The 19,751-nt window shown below is 40.7% G+C and overlaps 1 protein-coding gene across 1 annotated transcript in view; it reads right to left on the bottom strand.

Annotated features, from left to right (window-relative positions):
• The window catches only part of GPC5 (glypican 5), a 985,999-nt gene that overhangs the window by 777,082 nt on the left and 189,166 nt on the right, over positions 1-19,751 (bottom strand). Inside the window, exons 4-5 of the mRNA XM_026662819.1 lie at positions 7,632-7,762; positions 1,707-1,832 (exon numbers count right to left, since the gene is read on the bottom strand). Coding sequence (XP_026518604.1) covers positions 1,707-1,832; positions 7,632-7,762 — 257 coding nt within the window. The remainder of the gene's footprint in view (positions 1-1,706; positions 1,833-7,631; positions 7,763-19,751) is intronic.

Genomic DNA, 19,751 nt, shown 5'->3' with positions numbered 1-19,751 from the left:
AACCAGGTAATACCTCAGAGGACAATGAAAAGTACATCTAAATGTAAGGCAAATGAAGCCACCAAGATAAACAAACATTGAGGGAGGAAGACCACTTAACACTCACAGCAGGGGATGGGGCCTGCACACCACCAAGAAGCCTTCCTGGCTCTTGAAACAGAGACAATAGACTGGGAAATATACGCAGAAAAAGAAAGCCATTTTGGCATCCTTCACCTAGGGGACAAAGGTGGGGAGCACCCTTTGAGCTCATAAAAAGTGGACCCTTTTGCCCCGAAAATGAAGAGTAGCTGGAACTGATTATAGATGAGAAACCTGCTTAGACAAGGTCTGTAACTTGCTGAAGTTGTTTTAGTCACTAGAAAGTGTGTTTTGTGTGGTTTTACTGATAAACATATGTGTCTTCTGTTCTTACTTATTATTACTTAAATATTTGTTCTTTGGTAATAAACTTATGCTTATTTTATTACAAAATCTTTTCAGTGCTCTGGTATTAAACTGAAGGGTGAATTCCCCAGCTGAGCTAACAGACTGGTGAGTGCTTCATCTCTTTGGAGACAGAGAACGTAATGTCTGTGAGCATCCAGTGAGAGGCATGGGCACTGTAGAAAGACGTATCTGGGGAACGCGGGAATTGGGGCTCACTGACTGTTACCTGCAAGGCCAGGTTGGGACTGGCAGAGGCCTGAGGAGTTTGCTGGCAAGACAGACATGCTCATGTGTTAGGATGCTGACACACAGCTTAGCAGCAGCAAAGCTCACTCTTGCTGAAGAAGAGCGGTAACACCGTTCTGGGTGACCTGAACAAGACATCACATATGGACTTTGGATATATAGATAAAAAGCTAATGTCACTCTATTTTGTACGAGCTCAGTTTGGTATTAAAAACAGAAGATACTGACAAACATTAGTTATAATGAATTAGCTAGTGCTGCAGTCCCAATCTCCCTCAAGTATTCCTTTTCAAAAGTATGCCTGTTTTGGGAACTGAAAGAATAGAGCACAAGGAATTAACTACAGCTTTCTGAAAACCTTCTTGTCATCCAAAATGCTTTTGTTTTGTGAACTGTAAAATATATTGGTTCCGAACATTTACTTCCAGGAGCTTGGTAGTTTGCTAAGATCAGTTCTGTAACATTGCTAGTGAATGACTGCTCCCAAGCCACTGTTCAATAATTTATTTGTTTCACCTTTAAAACAGTTTATCTTAGTATCTTAACTTTTAGCACTCTCATGAGAAACCACATTCATTAAGGATTATTTTATTCCTTACAGTCAGATAAAGTTTTAAATAAATGGTTGAAGTTTGTTACCATGCTGTAAATACTAGAGGGAGCATTTAAACATACCAGCTTTGAACTTTCACAATCTCAAACAAAAATCCTGTTCCCCTGCTTCTGACTTAATTTTGCAAATGTTAAACCTACCTTTTCTCAATAGCCAACACAAATGCCAGCCAGGTGAGCTTTAGAAATGGGTAGCTCAAAACGTTGGAGGACCACTAAGCGTCATATTTTCTCAAAACAAAGATGTGGACAGATTTTAGTATTTTAAGCTTGATAGAGGGGAAGATTTTCCTAAAGCAATGGTTCTTAACCAAAATACAAATATTTAATGTTACTCCATCAGGAAATAAATTTGGAGAAAAAATAAATATGGAAAAATATAAAAAAGTGTTCTTATAGATCACAGAGTGAAAAAGTACCTTCTTACAACATCTTCACCATTCCAACATGCTAGCCCATCAGCAGCTGCTAACTCATTGATACACAGCTGATCAGCCAGGCCTCCATAGAATGTCTTGTACAGCCGTAGACTTTTCATAAATTCTCTACCAAAACAAACAAACACAGGTAAAATAATTAGCAATCAATTAATAATAATGAGCAATCAAACTGCTACACATTGTAACAAGAAATAAAAGAATGTATCATTTTTTGTCACCCCGTCTATTGGCTCTCATTTATTAATCTATTCGTCAATATACTTTCTAGATATATTAGATGCCTTAAAAGAAAGACTACTCAGTCAGTGAAAGTCAAACCAAATCACAGACTGCTGCTCTGGGAGGCAACTCTACATGTGTAGCAATAAGCTAATATTTCCAAAAATGCATGTCTAAAGGTAGGCTCCTAACTCCAATACTTAGCCACCTACACAAGTGGCCCGATTTTCAGAAGTGCTGAATATCCAGTAGCTCTTTACTGACTTTAAACTATTATACAAAGACTATCTATTGGTTATGGTTTATGGGACAGATGAAGTTTTGGGAAAGCCAGGTTTAGGGTGGAGATGGTATTTTTTTGGCTGTTTAAATTACTGTTTGGATCATTTATTTCAATTTTTGTGGCATGTTCTGCTGTTGGAATATTATTTTATGTATTTATTTTAAATAATTGTCAAGATGCCTAAAACTGGGGACACTGAAATAAAAAATAAATAAATACCTATTAAGTTACTGGACGTAATTGGTAACTGGGCTATGATATTCATTTTTATAAACTATTTGCTAGTGTAATGAAAATCTCTCAATGGAAGACCCATACCTGCTGTGAAAATATAAATATGTATTTATTATGATTCAACATTTCACAATATGTAGGATTATCTATGACCTACAGATATGTAGAAAGTCATCAATGCAATACTCACTGCCCTGCAAACCAACAAGCAACACTCTGTTAACTTCTACACAGAGGTTGGAGACAGACAAAATTATGCTACAAATGTATGTTTGAACAAGATGATGCTTAAAAAGAGTATGAAGAATAAGTTCTATTAAGTGCTATCCATTTGAAATTAAAACAAATGAAAGTTTATATATAGTCAGTCATTTAAAAATCAATATTTTTATCTAGAGACACAAGGTGGATGAGGTAATATCTTTTATTGAACCAACTTCTGCTGGTGAAAGAGACAAACTTTCAAGCTACACAGAGCTCTTCTTCAGGTCTGGGAAAGGTACTCAGAGTGTCACAAAGTGGAACAGATTGTTTAGCATAAGTAGTTAACACATATTCTAAGAGACCATTCAAGGTGAAGTGGCCTGCTAACACCTCTGCAGTCATAGGACAAAAAAGGGGGTTAGTGGGTTCAGATTGGTTGTAGTAAGCCATAAATCCAGTATCTTTATTAAAAGTCTGGTAATTTTAAGTGTGCGATCAATGTTGGGGCACAGCCAAGGACAGTCAGTATTCCAAGCAGTTCAGCTTATGACTGATGTGTTGCTGGGCAAATATGGGCTGAGGTTAGGTAAAGGTAGGGAAAACTAGGGAAGGATCAGTCAGGCATACTCAGTCCAAAAACATGTGAGGGTCACCATAGATTTAGCAGATATGATTGGTCTATAATTATGGACCAATCAGAGGTGGTCTGAAGGTGATTGGAGGATAGATATGCTAATGATAGGATTGAAAAATAAGCCAATCAGAACAGGCCAAAAACTGTATATAAGGCAGAGAGCAGGCAGGCAAAAGTTAGTCAAGATAGGAGCAGGAGAAGAAGACGACACAGAAGAGATCAGAAAAAACCTAGAAGAGCAAAGAAGTCAGAAACAGCAGCAGAGGCAACCAAAGAGTGACAGCAGTAGCCATGGGATGCTGGGACAGAACAGAAAAGGATCCTTAAGACATAGCAGATGGAAGACGACTTTGGAGAGTAAGCTTGCCTGTCATAGTATAGTATATAGAACAGAAATATGGTTAACGAATGTGTATGCTTCGGATAATAAAGATGAGTGTCTGTGGTGGGTATGTTCATGTTACTTACTATGTATAAAGCTTAGAGTTTATTAAGATTGCTGTCCGTGTCATACATATGACTGATCAACATGTGCAGAACATAATCAACTTTCCAACTGTATGACATTACAGTCTTGGGTACTTAACTTGTATACCTGAGCTAAGGGATTTATGATTATGTTTTAATTCATGTTTAGATTAACTGTACTAGGGAAGATTAGTTACACTAAAGAAAGAAAAAACTTTGTTTTGGAAAATAACTTCCTGGGTGTCAATCTTTTGAGTGGAGGGCTGTATCCATTTTCTCCCAAGGGAGAACAGATCTAGTCTGTTCTGAAAGATTTCCTGAAAGGCATAGAGAAATCTCTGGTAAACCCTGGCAATTTCACTAGGGTGGGCCCCCTCCTTTCACCTTGCAGAAAGAGATAATATAGGTTAACATTTGGGGAATCCAGAAGTAAGCAACAGAAGGGCTACTCTGGGACGCCAGATCTGTTCTTGGGGTAACAAGCCCAATAGCAAAAACAACAAAGAGTCCTTGTGGCACCTTAGACACTAACAAATTTATTTGGGCATAAACTTTCGTGGGCTAAAACCCACTTCATCGGATGCATGAAGTGAAAAATACAGTGAGCAGAATATATATTATATAGCACATGAAAAGATGGGAGTTGCCTTACCAAGGGGGGAGGGGGTGTCAGTGCTAACGAGGCCAATTCAATTAAGGTGGGAGTGGCCTATTCTCAACAGTTGACAAGAAGGGGTGAATACCAAGGGAGAGAAAATTACTTTTGTAGTGCTAATGAGGCCAATGGAGTCAAGGTGGCCCATTTCCAACAGTTGACAAGAAGGTATAAGTATCAGCAGAGGGAAAATTACTTTTTGTAGTGACCTGTTCACTCCCAGTCTTTATTCAAGCCTAATTTGATGGTGTCCCGTTTGCAAATTAATTCCAGTTCTGCTGTTTCTCATTGGAGTCTGTTTTTGAAGTTTTTTTGTTGAAGAATTGCCACTTTTAAGTCTGCTATTGAGTGTCCAGGGCCCCCCAACCTGAAGCAAATACTCACCAGCAACTACATACCACACAACAAAAACACTAACCCAGGAACCAATCCCTGCAACAAACCCCGTTGCCAACTCTGTCCACATATCTATTCAAGGGACACCATCATAGGACCTAACCACACCAGCCAGCAATGCCCCTCTGCCGTGTACATTGGCCAAACCAGACAGTCTCTACGCAAAAGAATAAATGGACACAAATCAGACATCAAGAATTGTAACTTTAAAAAACCAGTCGGAGAACACTTAAATCTCCCTGGAGACTCAAGAACAGAAAAATACCCCCCTGAGCACAGGAAGTTTCAGTGCTGTAAAGTGCCAGTGTAGACTGTGCACCAGCGCTGGTAGCTATGCTCATTGTTTTGAACTCGGCTGCCCTGGAGATAGGCTCCCCTCTCCTTTCAAAGCTCTGTTTCTGACAGTCCTTGTATGCTGTGCTGATCTGCTCCGGGACACAAAGCAAACCATTAATGTGGAATGCTCGTGCTGTTGAACACAGAGGAAGGTGTGTGTGTGTGTGTGTGTGTGTGTGTGTGTGTGTGTAGAGAGAGAGAGACAGATTGCTGTGCAGAGAGCTGGGGAGGGAGACAGGCTGATATCAGGGTTTCCCCCTCACCCTGCCTCAGGACTGGTTGCTTTCTGCCGCTGCCTGAACTTACAAGACAGCATGCTGACACACACTCTGTCCCCCAAAACACACTGTCTCTCCCCATACACAGACACACTCCCTGTCATACACTCTGCCCCACCCCACCCCCCACACTTCAGTTGAAAAGCAGCTGGCAATGGAACAATGGGATTGGGAAACCTGTATCATGTGACGCTGTGCCTTCCTCATGAGGCATTGCAAACCCTTCCCAAAGCACCCTGCGGCCAGTTGCACAGTGGGATAGCTACCACAATGCACTGCTCTCTTTGCCGTTGCAAGAGCTGCTAATGTAGATGCGCTCCACCGTCACAAGGAGCACAGTGTGGACACGCAACAGTGGTTTAATTCCATTGCTTTAATAAAAGTGGTATAACTTGTGTGCAGAAACTTGCCAGTGTAGACATACCCTTAGACTCTCGAGGGAGTCACCCCGCCCTTCCTTTGGTCAGTTTGGAACTGCGATGAGGTAATGCTCACTTGATTCTGCAGGTGGGGTGGCAAAGCCAAGAGGGAAGAAAGGACATGATAAAAGGGAGAGACATTTGCCATGCTCTCTCTCTCTCTTCCACCTACATCTTCAGACACCACACTAAGCGACTGAAGCACTGATCAAAGGGGAGAGCCTGGCTGAAGAGCACCCAGCCAGCCTGTGGTGAGAAGCACCTACGTTTGTATGGGCATTGAAAGTGTTAAGATCAGCTTAGAATGTGTTTTGCTTTTATTTCATTTGACCAAATCTGACTTGTTATTCTTTGACTTATAATCACTTAAAATCTATCTTTATAGTTAATAAATCTGTTTGTTTATTCTACCTGAAGCAGTGTGTTTGGTTGAAGCATGTCAGAGGCTCTCCTTGGGATAACAAGCCTGATACATATCAATTTCTTTGTTAAATTGACAAACTCATATAAGCTTGCAGCATCCAGTGGGCATTACTGGACACTGCAAGATGGAGGTTCCTAGGGTTGTGTCTGGAACTGGAGATATTGGCTAGTGTCATTTGGTTGCAAGTAGCTGGGAGCAGTTTATGTGCCAGAGGCAGTGCGTGAACAGCCCGGGAGTTGGGGTTCTCACAGCAGAGCAGAGTAAGGCTGGCTCCCAGAGTCTAGGATTGGGATGACCTAACATATCACCGGTCCAGATAACACCAGAGGGGAACATCACTGTATGCATGCCAGCGTTAAGAATATTTAAGAACAGAGCACATGCTTGTGAGAACTGGTTGGAAGCAGCTAGGAAAATATGGCTCTTTGTCTTATGTAACTGTTTAGTTCTAATAAAACCTTACTCCTTAGACTCCAGACACTATCTCCTTCTTATGAGCCCACAAGACAACACAGCCAGTAGTAGGGGTTTTCCATATACCTACTGCTACATTTACAGACTGTAAGCTCTTTAGGGCAGGAGCTGTGGGTTTTTGTGTGTGTTTGTGTAAAACCACGCACAATGGGGCTCCTCCTATGATACTCTGATATCCTGACTGTGGCCTCTAGGTGCTACTGCAATACTACTGCTACTCTTTGCAGGAGGAAGAGGAGTAATAATTCTGCAGCAGTCATAATTAAGGGTCAAATCCTGAAGTCTCTACTTTATTTTAACTTAGTGTTACATAGGCATAAGCCCCATACTCATAAATAGGACTTTAGCCTGAGTAAGGACTTCCGGATTTAGCCTTAGATGCTCAGTAATTGCATTTAGCGCACGAGAAAGGAGAGTATATGAGAACAAACCCATTCACCCTCCTATTTCTGATCAATTCAGCACTAGCCTCATCATACAAATAGACTACTGATAAAAGGGACAATCACTTTTTCGACACATTTGGTAATCCACATTGCTATGCCAATTAACTACATTATGCAGTCTCTCTCTCTCTCACACACACACACACACCGCTGCTGTTTTAGCAGCACTGTCAATTCTTCTAAATGCTTTAAACCACAGTAAATGTCCCTGCTTATTCATCCATTATTTCAGTAAACAAAAATCTAGGTCTTCTAAAATGACTATATTTTAAAAATGTAGTAGAACATGTAGTACCATTGAAATGTAAAGTTGCATTCTTTTCAATCTCTTATTCTCTACTAATGCATTTCATTGTATTGAATACAATCTATTCTGTTGTAAAATTAATGGCTTACTTTCTTCTTTCTTTCTGGTTGTAAAACTAATGTCTTACTTTCTTCTGTTGGCCAGTGTTTCTTCATTGTCTCTTGCAGACATCTTCATCCCTTGATTATCTTTGTTCTGATCAGAATAACCTGGGGACAATGTCGTCTTTCTCACAGGATGACCACATATCTTGTTTACCTAAAGATAAAGAAAGGCATATGGGGGGAAATAAATAAATAATGCCACCAGTTTAGAATAGTACAATACCCTACATCTTAGTTTAACTTTGATTTTAACTCTGATTTTATTAAGAATGAAGGACAGACCCCCTGGCCATATTAGGAAGGTTGGCCAGAGTTGCGATGAGTAAGGGACTGGGCAAATCTACTATCCATATTTCATGTACCCAATTCAACAAACAAGGTTGTTAGCTGCTTCCACTATAAATACAAATGGTGAGACACAAAGAAGGAATGAGATACCAGAGTGTCCTCAGGAAGGCAAGACTCACCAATATGTATTTAATTAACTGCAGTTTTCCAGAGAGACCTTCATATCTGGGACTTTCAGTGTTATACAGATAGTTAAAGTAATTAAGGAACCTGCTGAATGCTGGAGACAGCAACTTAATCTTATTTTTCCATTATGTACATCAAGTAAAAATTTTGAATGTGTAAAAACTTTGTGATTCCTTTATGACTGGATCAATGTAGCATGTTCAGTGCAGCTACTATATCACATTCTGAACAGTTACCATAATGGAGACTTGCATTGCTGTCATGCAAAATGTAAGTTTAATTACATCTATTTCAAATAATAAATTCTATTAACACCAAGAAAATTATACATCTGTCTCTCTGACATAAACAGATATAAATACATATGTTGTGACAACTGCCTATCATGCTGGCCAATATTGTCTCATTGTCCTCAACCATCTATCTTTATCCACCTGTTGTCTCTTGTCTTACAGTTAGATTGTAAACTTCTTGGGGTAAAGACCATCTTTTTTTTATTTGCTTGTTCTGTGTTTGTACAGTGCCTGGCACAATGGCGTCCTTGACTAGGGCTCCTAGGTGCTATAGCAGTGCAAATATAATAAATAATAATATGAACCCACATTTTCATTTAGTAATATTTGGCACTACGTTGTATCTTTTGTATGAAAGAGTCTATCAGTTCACCATTATATCTCATTATTCCTATTAGTCACTGAGGTACAAATCATGGCAATATATATGTATTAAATAGGAGATGCTCCATACTAAGGGTCACACCCTAGACAAGATATTAATTGGATCATGGTCCTGTACCTTGTGTGCACCAATGTATTACTGAAAGACTAATATCATATGTGAATTATATTAGAAATATATTTCCTATAAACACTCAATTTCATAAAAAAGAGGGAAGGAAAGGAAGGGGCAGGAAGCCCCACTTCTCAGGATCCAACCTCCAAAGCTGGGACACCAGCCAATGGGAGCTGCAGAGCAGGTGCTGGGAGCGGGGGCAGCACCCGGAGCTTCCCTGATTGCCCCTCCATCTAGGGGCCACAGGGACATGCCAGCCACTTCCAGGAGCTGCGCAGAGCCAGGGCAAGCAGGGACCTGCTGCGTTACCAACCAGACTTTTAACGGCCCGGTCAGCAGTGTTGACCGGAGCTGCCAGGATCCCTTTTTGACCGGCATTCCTGTCCAAAACTGGATGTCTGACAAGCCTAGTCTTGCTACCAGAGTCTGTCTATAAAGTTAACTCTTCTTATTTGCTTGTTATCTGAGCAACTCAGACTTGCATACTCATATCATGCAGTCCACTGCATCCAATCTGTCTTTTCTAAATGTTCACTGGTGGCTGTCATTTTTGAACCATTAATTTTACATGTGCGCTGAATCTACTACTGCCTTTCCTCACTAGCTCATTCCTTGTTGTCACTCTATTGCTTCATTAAACTGTTGTGCACATGAAAAATTCATGTCTCCAGCGGCCTATTCTACATTATCTTGTCTCCAGCGGCCTATTCTGCATATAAGTAATATGATTTTAAGACCAAAAGGCCTGCATTCCATTTTCCTTAAATATATCCTGGCAGGCTAGGTACCATGGGGAGGAGGGTTGGGGGGGGGAATATTTTCCCTCTTCCAAAACAATCTTCAAGGGGCCCCAAATTATTATCAGAAAGTCCAAAATATGTATAAAGTTATGCCATTTAAACAGTGGAACAGCAGGAGATTGGAGAGTCTTCATCCTATATATAAAGTTATACAACATAGCAAAATACTGACACGGTAGTTACATTTTAATTTTTTTAAATCTTATAATCCAGTATTTTCCAGGAGTATAACTAGCCCCTGGAATCTTGTTTGTTTTTTTAAATAGCAACATCCAAAAGCTGCAAAACACCCACTTGCGCCCCACCCCAGTAATAGGACTCTAGAACCAACCCTGTACTCTGATAGAGAGGGGAAAGTCAGAATTTAGATCTCTGAAAGATCTCTGATGAGTTGGGGATTTACAAATCTGTGGGGGAAGATCTCAAAGAGGGAATGATATAGCTCAGGTATGTGGAAGAAGAAGGCCTAAAATCTTCTACAGAAATTAAACTAAACAAGATTAAAACGTGTTTTCATGTGTTTGGACTGAATTTGCTTAAACAAATACTGCAGAATATTTAGGGGGGGGGGGGAATCTCAAAAACTGGTAGAATTCCAATTCTCACAGTTCTGTCAACCCTATTGTCATATAGTCAGTAAGATATTATGCACAGTTTATATGCCACAGTATGATGATTGCATTAATTAAAATATCTTGTAATGACCATGCAGTTAAATTGCAATTATCACCACACACAAACTTTATGGTAGTTTAATTCTGCTTCATATAATACCATAAAACATCTACAGTTATTTACAATTGATAAAAAAACAGAAGCATATCAAATCTTCACATTTATAGTGCTGTGGGAAGGAATAATTAGGAATGCAATTCTCCATCAACAATATTAGAAATTAGTCTCTAATTTAACCTGTCCTATTATGGAATGTATCCCATTGTTTAATTTTCTCATGCTATAACATTAGGATTATCAGACTTTAGGATTGTCATTAAATTTCTTAAACTTAAACTTTGTCCAAGTATGAACTGGTTTGGATTTAATTTAAAGAATCAAGAAAAAAAGAAGTGGGATTGCCTATATAAAAAGATGAGAACAAAACTACTATTGTCCCTTAAAAATAGGGAATGGGGTAAAATGGAATGGAATAAAATGAACAAGCAAGACCTTTCTGGTGAGTGCTAATCAAATGGCAAAAGGAATTTCATTGACTGATGGAACTACTTGGTAAGCAAATATAGTAGCTAAGTAAATAAACAAAATTGGAAGATGTCTTGTTGAAGATAGAGCTGCCATATACATAGATTCATGTCATATCTGCTTGTATATAGGATTAGGGGAGGATGAAAGCCATTGAAGCCTAGGGAAAGATTCCCTGAGATGGGAGCCAGCAGATGAAACCACATCTGGTTTCACCTGCCTAATGTGGGGTTTCTTGCACCATACTGTGAAGCATCTGGTACTGGCTGCTCTCAGAGATGGGATACCTGGCTAGATGAACCATAGGGCTGATCCACTATGGCAGGCAATTCCTAAATTTCATTCCTCCTGATTTGTGTTAATATGTGAGTATTTTACAACCCTTAATATTTACCAAGGCCCATCATCCTTACCCTAGGCCGCAAGAAGTTATATGTAAATTGGAGGAATGATAAGTGACAGTACAAGGTCATTTCAGGCAAAGCTGGGAAAAGAACCCAGGCAACTAATATGGCTGAACCAAATTGCATGCACTTTGTCATGGTGCATTTCAGAATAAAAGTGTCTAATCTATGTGCTTGGTTATATTGTCTGTAACCACTGCTCTAGCCCCTAGACTACACCACTTTGCCAGAAATAGAACCCAAGAATCCTGATACTCAATATTCCACTTATGGATAACAAATAGTTGTGTAACCCGCTAAGAGTTGTCTTCCTCTTGGAGCTGGTCCACAGAGGATAACAGCCTACTTCTACTAGTAATTACTCCTCTAGTTCCAGGAGAGGAAGGGCTATGGATGTGAAGCTGTTGGGTTCAAACCCTGCTTCAGCAGGGGAACAATATTGAGATTCTATAGGCAACCTTTCTTCTGGCATTTCCTAACTTTTGCTTTGCAAGCATATTGGCTTGACTTTGCAAGCTTTTTGTTCTTTTTAATATAGTGTTTTGATATGGCCTATATTTATGTTATCTTATTTTAAGTTGGTGCTAATTGGGTGACTGGCTACCTTAGAACATTGCCAATAGCCTACAGAGCCTTTCAACTGTAGGCCACTAGCTTGAAGAGAGTCCAGCTACATATAGGGATTAAAAGTTGTTCCCATTTAATGGATGTTTGGTAGCCTTTAGATGAGATAAGTTTGGTTGGTCTCAGGCCCATCTCCCACATTACAAACTCACCACACTTTGCAGTAAATAAAATTAAAAAAACAACAACTCATGAATGATTTGACTCTTGAGGTTGCTACAGTCTAAAAACAAAGCGAGAAAGGGAACTGGGAAGGGCTGGATGAAATGTGTTTATTTGTTTAAAAGTTTGTGGTGAACTGAGTTTTAATTTGCTTTCTAGCATTGCACACAAACTATATTTCCTTTCAGTATTCACAATTCTTCCCTGTAAAAATACAAACAAAAAAATCCCAACAATTATTTCCAGGGCACAATGAACTTTATTCTTCATGGAGTTGCCAAGATGTATACGTAATATTTTCAGGTATGTATGGGTAAAAGAGAGAGAGAATGACAACCGACGTACACATTCCTTCTATAACATCAATAGTGCAATCAGTTTTAGAGAGTAGAAGCAGTACTGTATAGCATCTTTCCTCCATTGCCAACCAGTATAAGTTCTTGGCCATTTTTGATCACCTAACCGTTGAAAACAAAGATTTCTGATATCAAGTTTTACTGCTCTTTTACACTTGCAATAATCTCCAACTGAGCTAGTACTGGGGAGTGCAATACTTCCCAGTGTTTGGCTCTAGTTAACTAACTTTTCTCTTCTTACTTAAGCCACAAGAGGGAGCACCATCATTTAAATAATGCTTGCAACCACTGACCATGCTTTTACAGTTTGTGGGTTTATAATAAAGTATTTGACATTAAACTTCTGTTTACAAGCCCAACTCAGGGGGGAAGGGGAAGATGAGGAAGGTGAGGGAGAGAAACAGTGTAAAGAAGAAAGAGAGACTATGTAGGTGTATGGGTGTGTGAATGAGAGACTTTTTAACTTTTAAAACATTTTTAATAAAAATCAGTACAGAAACAGTGAAAAAGAAGAAAACATATTACAAATTCAAAAATAATTACCCACCCTAAATAGTATAAAATGCATTTCACATAGGCAACTGCTAAATAAATTGATCCAAATTGCTTATAATAGTAGAATATCTAAATCTCAAATGAAGGCATAAAACCACTATAAAATCTAAAAAAACCCAAAGAATATTGGAAACCCCAGTACCTAATAATTTACACCGTCTATTTTTTAAAATGGCCATCTTTGCATGACCCAAAATAAAATTTGCAAGGCATAACACAGATCTGTTTGTGACTCTATACTTAACAGTAACAATAAATACAGTAGGAGAAAAATCAAAGGACAATAACCAAAAAATACCCTGACATAAGACAAATAATAGCTGAAACCTGAAACAAGAAACGGATGAAAAACAGTGTCCTTTTTTAGGACACCTCCAGAATCAACACGGACACAACACGGACACCTCCAGAATCAAATGATGCACAAACACATTTGTAGAGATAGCCCAATGAAGAATTCTCTACTGGAGATCACCCATCCTCTTTGCAATCCAAGGCTTGTATATAGTTTACCAGGCTGGCTGGCATCCATCATCAGAAGCTGGCTTCCAAACCATATCAGGATAATCAATCAGTATTTGAAAATGACAAATCTTTACCACAAGCATATACAATGACTTATGGCCTGAGCTAGTAAAAGTAAAGAAGACCCACTCAAGGCAAGCAAGCTGCCAGGCTTGTCAACATCCCAAACCACAGTAGGAACAACAGGCAAGAAAATAGAAACAGGAGTATAATCAAGAACGGCTCGCTGAAGGAGGCAACTGTCTAGCCTGACAATACTGCCCCTAGGAAGGGCTGATTTAACCTTTGATAAAAACTGAGAAACCCAGTGAACAGAATGAAAACCAAGCCAAGACATTTGCTGAGGCCAATATAAAATTAGTAAAATCAATTAAATGAATCAGTTTCATTACACCTGTTGCAGTAAAAAAAGAGACAAGACTCCTAGAAATAAGACTAGGAATCCTCATAGCAAGGTTATAAACAAAAGGTTCTGTAGGCAGACCTGAGAACTTCAGCCACTTATCCTGTAGCCACAGCTTAAAAAAAATCTCCAACCATTAAAAATCTTTGATAAAACCCGGATAACACTTCAAAATTGAGGCACCCAGGGTCAAACAAATAAAGTTCCTGATCAAAACCCAAACCTGCTACCTACTGAAGAAAATCAAAGGCTAGTTGCTTTCAAGGAACAGGTTCATCAACAAATAGCTGCTGCAGGGATTGTAACCGAAAAGTAGCGATTCTGCTCAGAAAAAGAATCAATGAGACCTTAACCTCCTTCCACAATGGGCAGATCACCCAAGAACCCAGCAGAAGTGTGTTGCTCATCCCACAATTTATGCAAGCTGAGAAGTCTGCTCAAAAAAGTGCTGACATTCAGTCAAAATCTGGACAACACAATCATGAGTAATAAATACAATCACATGGTCAGCCTATGTGGAGACTTTCACCAGAGTAGAAGCTGGAACAGGGAGAGAAAGGCCAGAAAGACACTTTCACAACATGCATAACAGAGGCTCAATAGAAAGAACATACAATAAACCAGACAGGGAACAACGCTGTCTGATTACCCTACAGATTGGAAAGGGGGTGCTCAAAACAGCATTCACCTTAAGTAGACTATAGATTCCATAATACAGTAACTGAATGTAGGAGACAAACATGGGTCCAAAACCAAAAGCACAAAGGATGCAAAACAAATCCATGATCTACACAATCAAAAGCCTTCTTTTGAAGAAGGGAAATCAATCCAATGTGCAAACTAAACATTTTTGAGGCAAAATTACATCCTGCAATAGGAAAAGATGATTGAAAATTTGGGGACACAATGGTTTGATCAGGGTGCATGAGTAAATCAATCACAGTTTTCAGTCTGTTGCCAACCTTAAAAAAAAGTTTATAGTTGGAGCAAAGCAGGGACACAGGTCTCCAATTCTTCACGTCCCCAGGGTCTGCCCTCTTAGGCGACAGGGTAAGAACTGCTCAACAACAACTGAATGGCAATATCTTCTCTCTGATGCTTTCCTGAAAAACCTGTAGCAAGGGTCCAAAAGGCCTTATAAAACTCAATAGGAAAACCATCAATACCAAGTGGTTTTCCTTGAGCAAAGCCATTTAGAGCAGAAGTCAATTCTGACTGTCAGGTCCTGTTCAAGTCTGTCAACATCCAACATTGAGATCCTAGGAAGATCCACAAGGAGCTGCCAAGTCTGAAATGGACACACAGGCTCTGATACATACAGGTCTGAGGGGGGAAAAAGAAATCACAGCAGAATTCCTAATCTCCACAAGATCTGAAAGCACTTGGCTCTTCCACTCTTCATGTTTCTTTGCCAGTCCAAAGAAAAACTGATTAGGCACATCCATTTGAGAAAGGCCCTGAAATTGGGCTTTAACCACTGCACCCCGAACTTTGCTACCCAACAAGTCCCATGGGAGCTGTTTTTTATATTTCAAGCACTCATACACAACCCAGCATCATGGCTTCCCTGAAAGGCTTTTTCAAGTTCTATAATCTCCAACTCTAACTCCTCCATGCTCTGGTGAAGACCCAGGGTTGTCTGCTGCATGTATTTGTGACAAAAACATTAATATTAACTTTACCCACCAACCTCCATTGCCTCAAAGAGGGGGAAACATCCTTTGAGGCAACTAAGGCTCCCCAAAAATAATTGAAAGAGTCCCAAAAGTGAACATCTTGCAGAAGACGAGTGTTAAAATGCCAGTATGGGAGACAGTCTTGCACAGAAGGAAGAAACAACAGAAATAAGACCGAACCTTGATCTGAAATCCCAGTAGGGTCTATACAACTAGAAAACAAAAGAGACAAATTATGGGTAAAATCATAAAAATGGTCCAAGCAGATGGTAGAGAAAGAGCTAACACTCAACCAGGTGTACTGCTGTGCATAAAGGTGAAAATACCACTACATATCAGTCAGGTCAGAGGTCTGTAAGAGTTGTACATTGCTGAGCAGACAGTAGCTGTAGTTCCAAATGATTCCTATCCAATCTCTCATTAAGAGTACAATTAAAATCATCCTCCGAAATTAAAACAACACTAGTCAAACAATTTGTTCAAAGAGAATCCAAACTTAAAAAAAAAAACCCACCATCTTCCCTGCCAGTAGGAGAATAGAAATTAAATTTTTAAAAAGATGATATTGCTCAGAAGTAGCTCAAACTGTCAATAAATGGCCTGGAATAACTTCCTGCATAACCACCAAATCAGAGTTCACCTTGTCCACACACACACACAAAAAAAAAAGGCAAACACTGCACCTCCAGTGGACCCATGGCTCTGAAAAAACCTCACTATCACGGGATTCACTCACCACCAGGGGCACCTCCTGCTATCCGCTAGGGATTGGCTCCTTCTAGGTGTTGCACCCTCCTCTGATGGTTTCTCCACCCATCTCTGCAACTCCAGGTGCCCCTTCCAGGCCATCAAAGTATTTCAGGGCAAACTGTCCCAAGCATCCACGCTCCACTGCATGGTCTGTGCCACTTCCTTAGTGGCTGTTAGGGGAACCCTGACCTGCCCTTTATTCCGGGTTCCAGCTCAGGGATCCTCACTTCAGCACCCACAATCCACGCTATTCCATGCCTTTCTGCTTTTCCCTGAGCCCTTCCTACCTTTCTGGCTCTCCCCCTCTCTAGGTTTGCTAACCTAAACTCCCTCCTCCCAGGGAGTGACTGTAGGGTAATTGCTTCTATAGCCCCCAACACACCTTCCTTCTCCCAGGGAGTGACTGCAGACTCCCTCCCGGAAGCCCCTGGCTGCTCTCAGCTACTGAGTTTCATACAGGCCCCTCTGTTCCCATCCAGTTGAACCTCATCTAATTAATCGCTGCTCCTTGGTTCCTCCTCCAGGTGCAGCCTAGGGAGTTACCTGGCCTAGCTAGCTACCTTAACCCCTTCAGACCTCATGTGGGGCGGGTACCCCAATGCACACCCCTGTCCAATCAGCAAGCCAATCAGTTTGGTTGCCTGCATCTGTGGGGTGAGTCTCTTGCAAAAATGAAACCTCTACCTTTTTCTGTGACAGGTACTCAAGAACAGCCATACATTTTTTAATGTTCCTGCACCCATTTACATTCAGAGATCCACAAAATTGTCCATCAGACCAATACACATCAGAAAAAAAGTAAGAAAAAGACAAAGAAAAAACCTATAAAAACAAAAACACCAACTTCAGACACGGAGACACATCTCTTAGTACTGAGCAGACAACAAAAACAGGTTAAGGTCTGGAAATCAATCTGCCATCTCGATTCCATGTTTCCCCTTAGTCGCATCCAGAAACCTACCAATAGCATCCATAGTATATCCCCACTCAGGGAGTACAGGTCCCAAAGAATCTGTGAGTTCATCATCCCTCACACCAACTTCGAGATGGGATCCTCAGAGAGGCTGCGGGGGCTTCTGGAAGTGAGGGGGCAATACCTGAAATTCTCCACATCCCCAACCAAAGAACCACCCTCAAACTTGTGCTTCCAACTGCACTGACCAAATTAGCCTGCTTTGCAGCACCCTCAGAAACTGGAGCCTTTTTTTGCTTTCGGGCTTTCTCAGCAAGCCAGAATCCTCTGCCACGGCCACAGATTCCACAGCAACAGGCTCAGCCTCCATTTTGCAGTCAGGCACAATAGCCACAACCAGTAATGCTATCTCCCCTGTGTTGTAAAGGGGGCACAACTCCCAAGATTTGACATCTGGAGCTTGTTGGGACCCAGCCTCTGCAACAGCCACCCATCCTGTGTTTTACTCTCAGAAACCCCCACATTTCCAGGCAAGAGGTCACCATTCCCCTGGGGAGATCTGCCTCTTCTTAGGGCACTGATTAACCAAATGTGTCAGACACCCACAATGAAAACAGACCATGTCCTCAGTGGCAACAAACACAATGCAGTCAGACTCTTCAATCCTACACTTCAGGGAAACTTAAATTCAGAAGCATTGTTTAATATCACATAAACCTGCCTATGAAAGGACAAGCTATGCCAAACTTCTGGGGATTTGCAGCCCAAAGGATCCTCCTAATAGGTCTAGTGATTGTACCATAACTCCCCAGGTCTCTAGCCAGCTGCTCATTTCCTTACAAAGGAGGAATATTAGAGATAGTGACTTTAACAGCAGGTATTCAGAGTGGTACTATAATGACAAAAACACCCCACACAACAGTGCCCGCCACAACCACCTGCTTAACAAGGTGAAGCATGGCAACAAACACAACAGCCTTTCTCATGCAGGAGGGATAGCTCACATTTTTAAACCCAGTCACTTTCCTCACAACTAGAACACACTTCTCCACAGAACCAGAGTCTGGAGGCAAAATCCGCAACTCATGGTGATGGGTTAAACCCTCAGAATCCATAACAAACTGAGGTCTCCGTCCCACCCAGGGCTGGCTATGCCAGCCCAAAGGGCAGACAAAAGCCTGCTAAAACAAAAGAAATCCTGAAATTAAACCCACAAGCACCACAAAACTAAACAAACACAAAAAAGCCACAATCCATTTCCTCAACAGAAACAGAGAACAGCAAAGCACACCCACTTTCAGCCTCACCCCCAAATATTCCCACAATCCTCTGAGAGACAGACAGACAGATGGACAGACTAACTGGTTTGAGGCAAACTTCAGGCTCTAGTATATTGGGGCAACAAGATTTTATTGCAATGTGCTGGTTTTCTCTCAGAAGGAGTAAGGAGAGAGAGACTAAGACTACACTGTGAAAAAGCAAGTGCAACAGAGTTGCATTACCTTTGGAGCAGAGTGAATCCTCCAAACTACAGATATTTGAAAGGGCAGAGAGAAAGATGTGTGTAGGATCTAGGAAAAGGGGGAAGAAAATAGAAATGGAAAAATGACAGAAGTGTAAGAATACTCATAACAGAAAAGATATAGGCAGAAAGAAAAAAAGAATAAGAGAATACATTGGAAGACAGAATGAGTGAAAGAAGAACCAAAGAAACAGAAAATGTTAATAAAAAGAGAAAGGAAGGAAAGAAAAACAAGAACACAGACAATTTAATTTTAGATAATTTTGTTTGATTACGTTTATTTACAATGTATTTTCTCACATTTTCCTTGTAAGAGATAAATTGAAAGGAGAGGAAGGCAAAATAAAGTAAATGGTGCTGGAATCTTCAAGCTACTCTTTGTCTGATGGCTTCTAGTGTTGAGTCTCACTCTGCATCATGTCACCTGGCACCCATCTTTATGATCAGCATGTGGATCAGAGCTTCCCCTTGTAGGGGCTGGACCTCTAATGGGACCATTCAAAATGAAGTGGCCCATTAACACCTCTACAGTCTAGGACAAAAAGGGGGTTGGTGTGTTATAGATTGCTGCAATAAGCCATAAATCCAGTGTCTTTATTAAGGCCATGATTTTTGGTGTCTAAAACAGTTATGAATTTTAACTCCTGGGCTCGTTTTTTGAAAGTGTTGTGCATGTTTCCTGTCAGCCTGGGAGCTTAAATTCACAACTTTGGTAGGTACTAAAAATCATGGTCTTAATAAAGACACTGAATTTATGGCTTATTACAACGATTTGTAACCCACTAACCCCCCTCTTTGTCCTATGACTACAAGGGTGGTAATAGGCCCACTTCACCTTGAATGGTCCCTTAGAATGGTGATCGGCAACCTTTGGCACGCGGCCCATCAGGGAAATCCGCTGGCGGACCGGGACAGTTTGTTTACCTGCAGCATCCACAGGTTCAGCCGATCGCGGCTCCCACTGGCCACAGTTCGCCATTTCAGGCC

This window comes from Terrapene carolina, unplaced genomic scaffold, assembly GCF_002925995.2.
Source record: "Terrapene carolina triunguis isolate 2854851 unplaced genomic scaffold, T_m_triunguis-2.0 Scaffold21, whole genome shotgun sequence".
Lineage (NCBI taxonomy): Eukaryota > Metazoa > Chordata > Testudines > Emydidae > Terrapene > Terrapene triunguis.
This window is presented reverse-complemented; position numbering and strand designations above follow the sequence as displayed.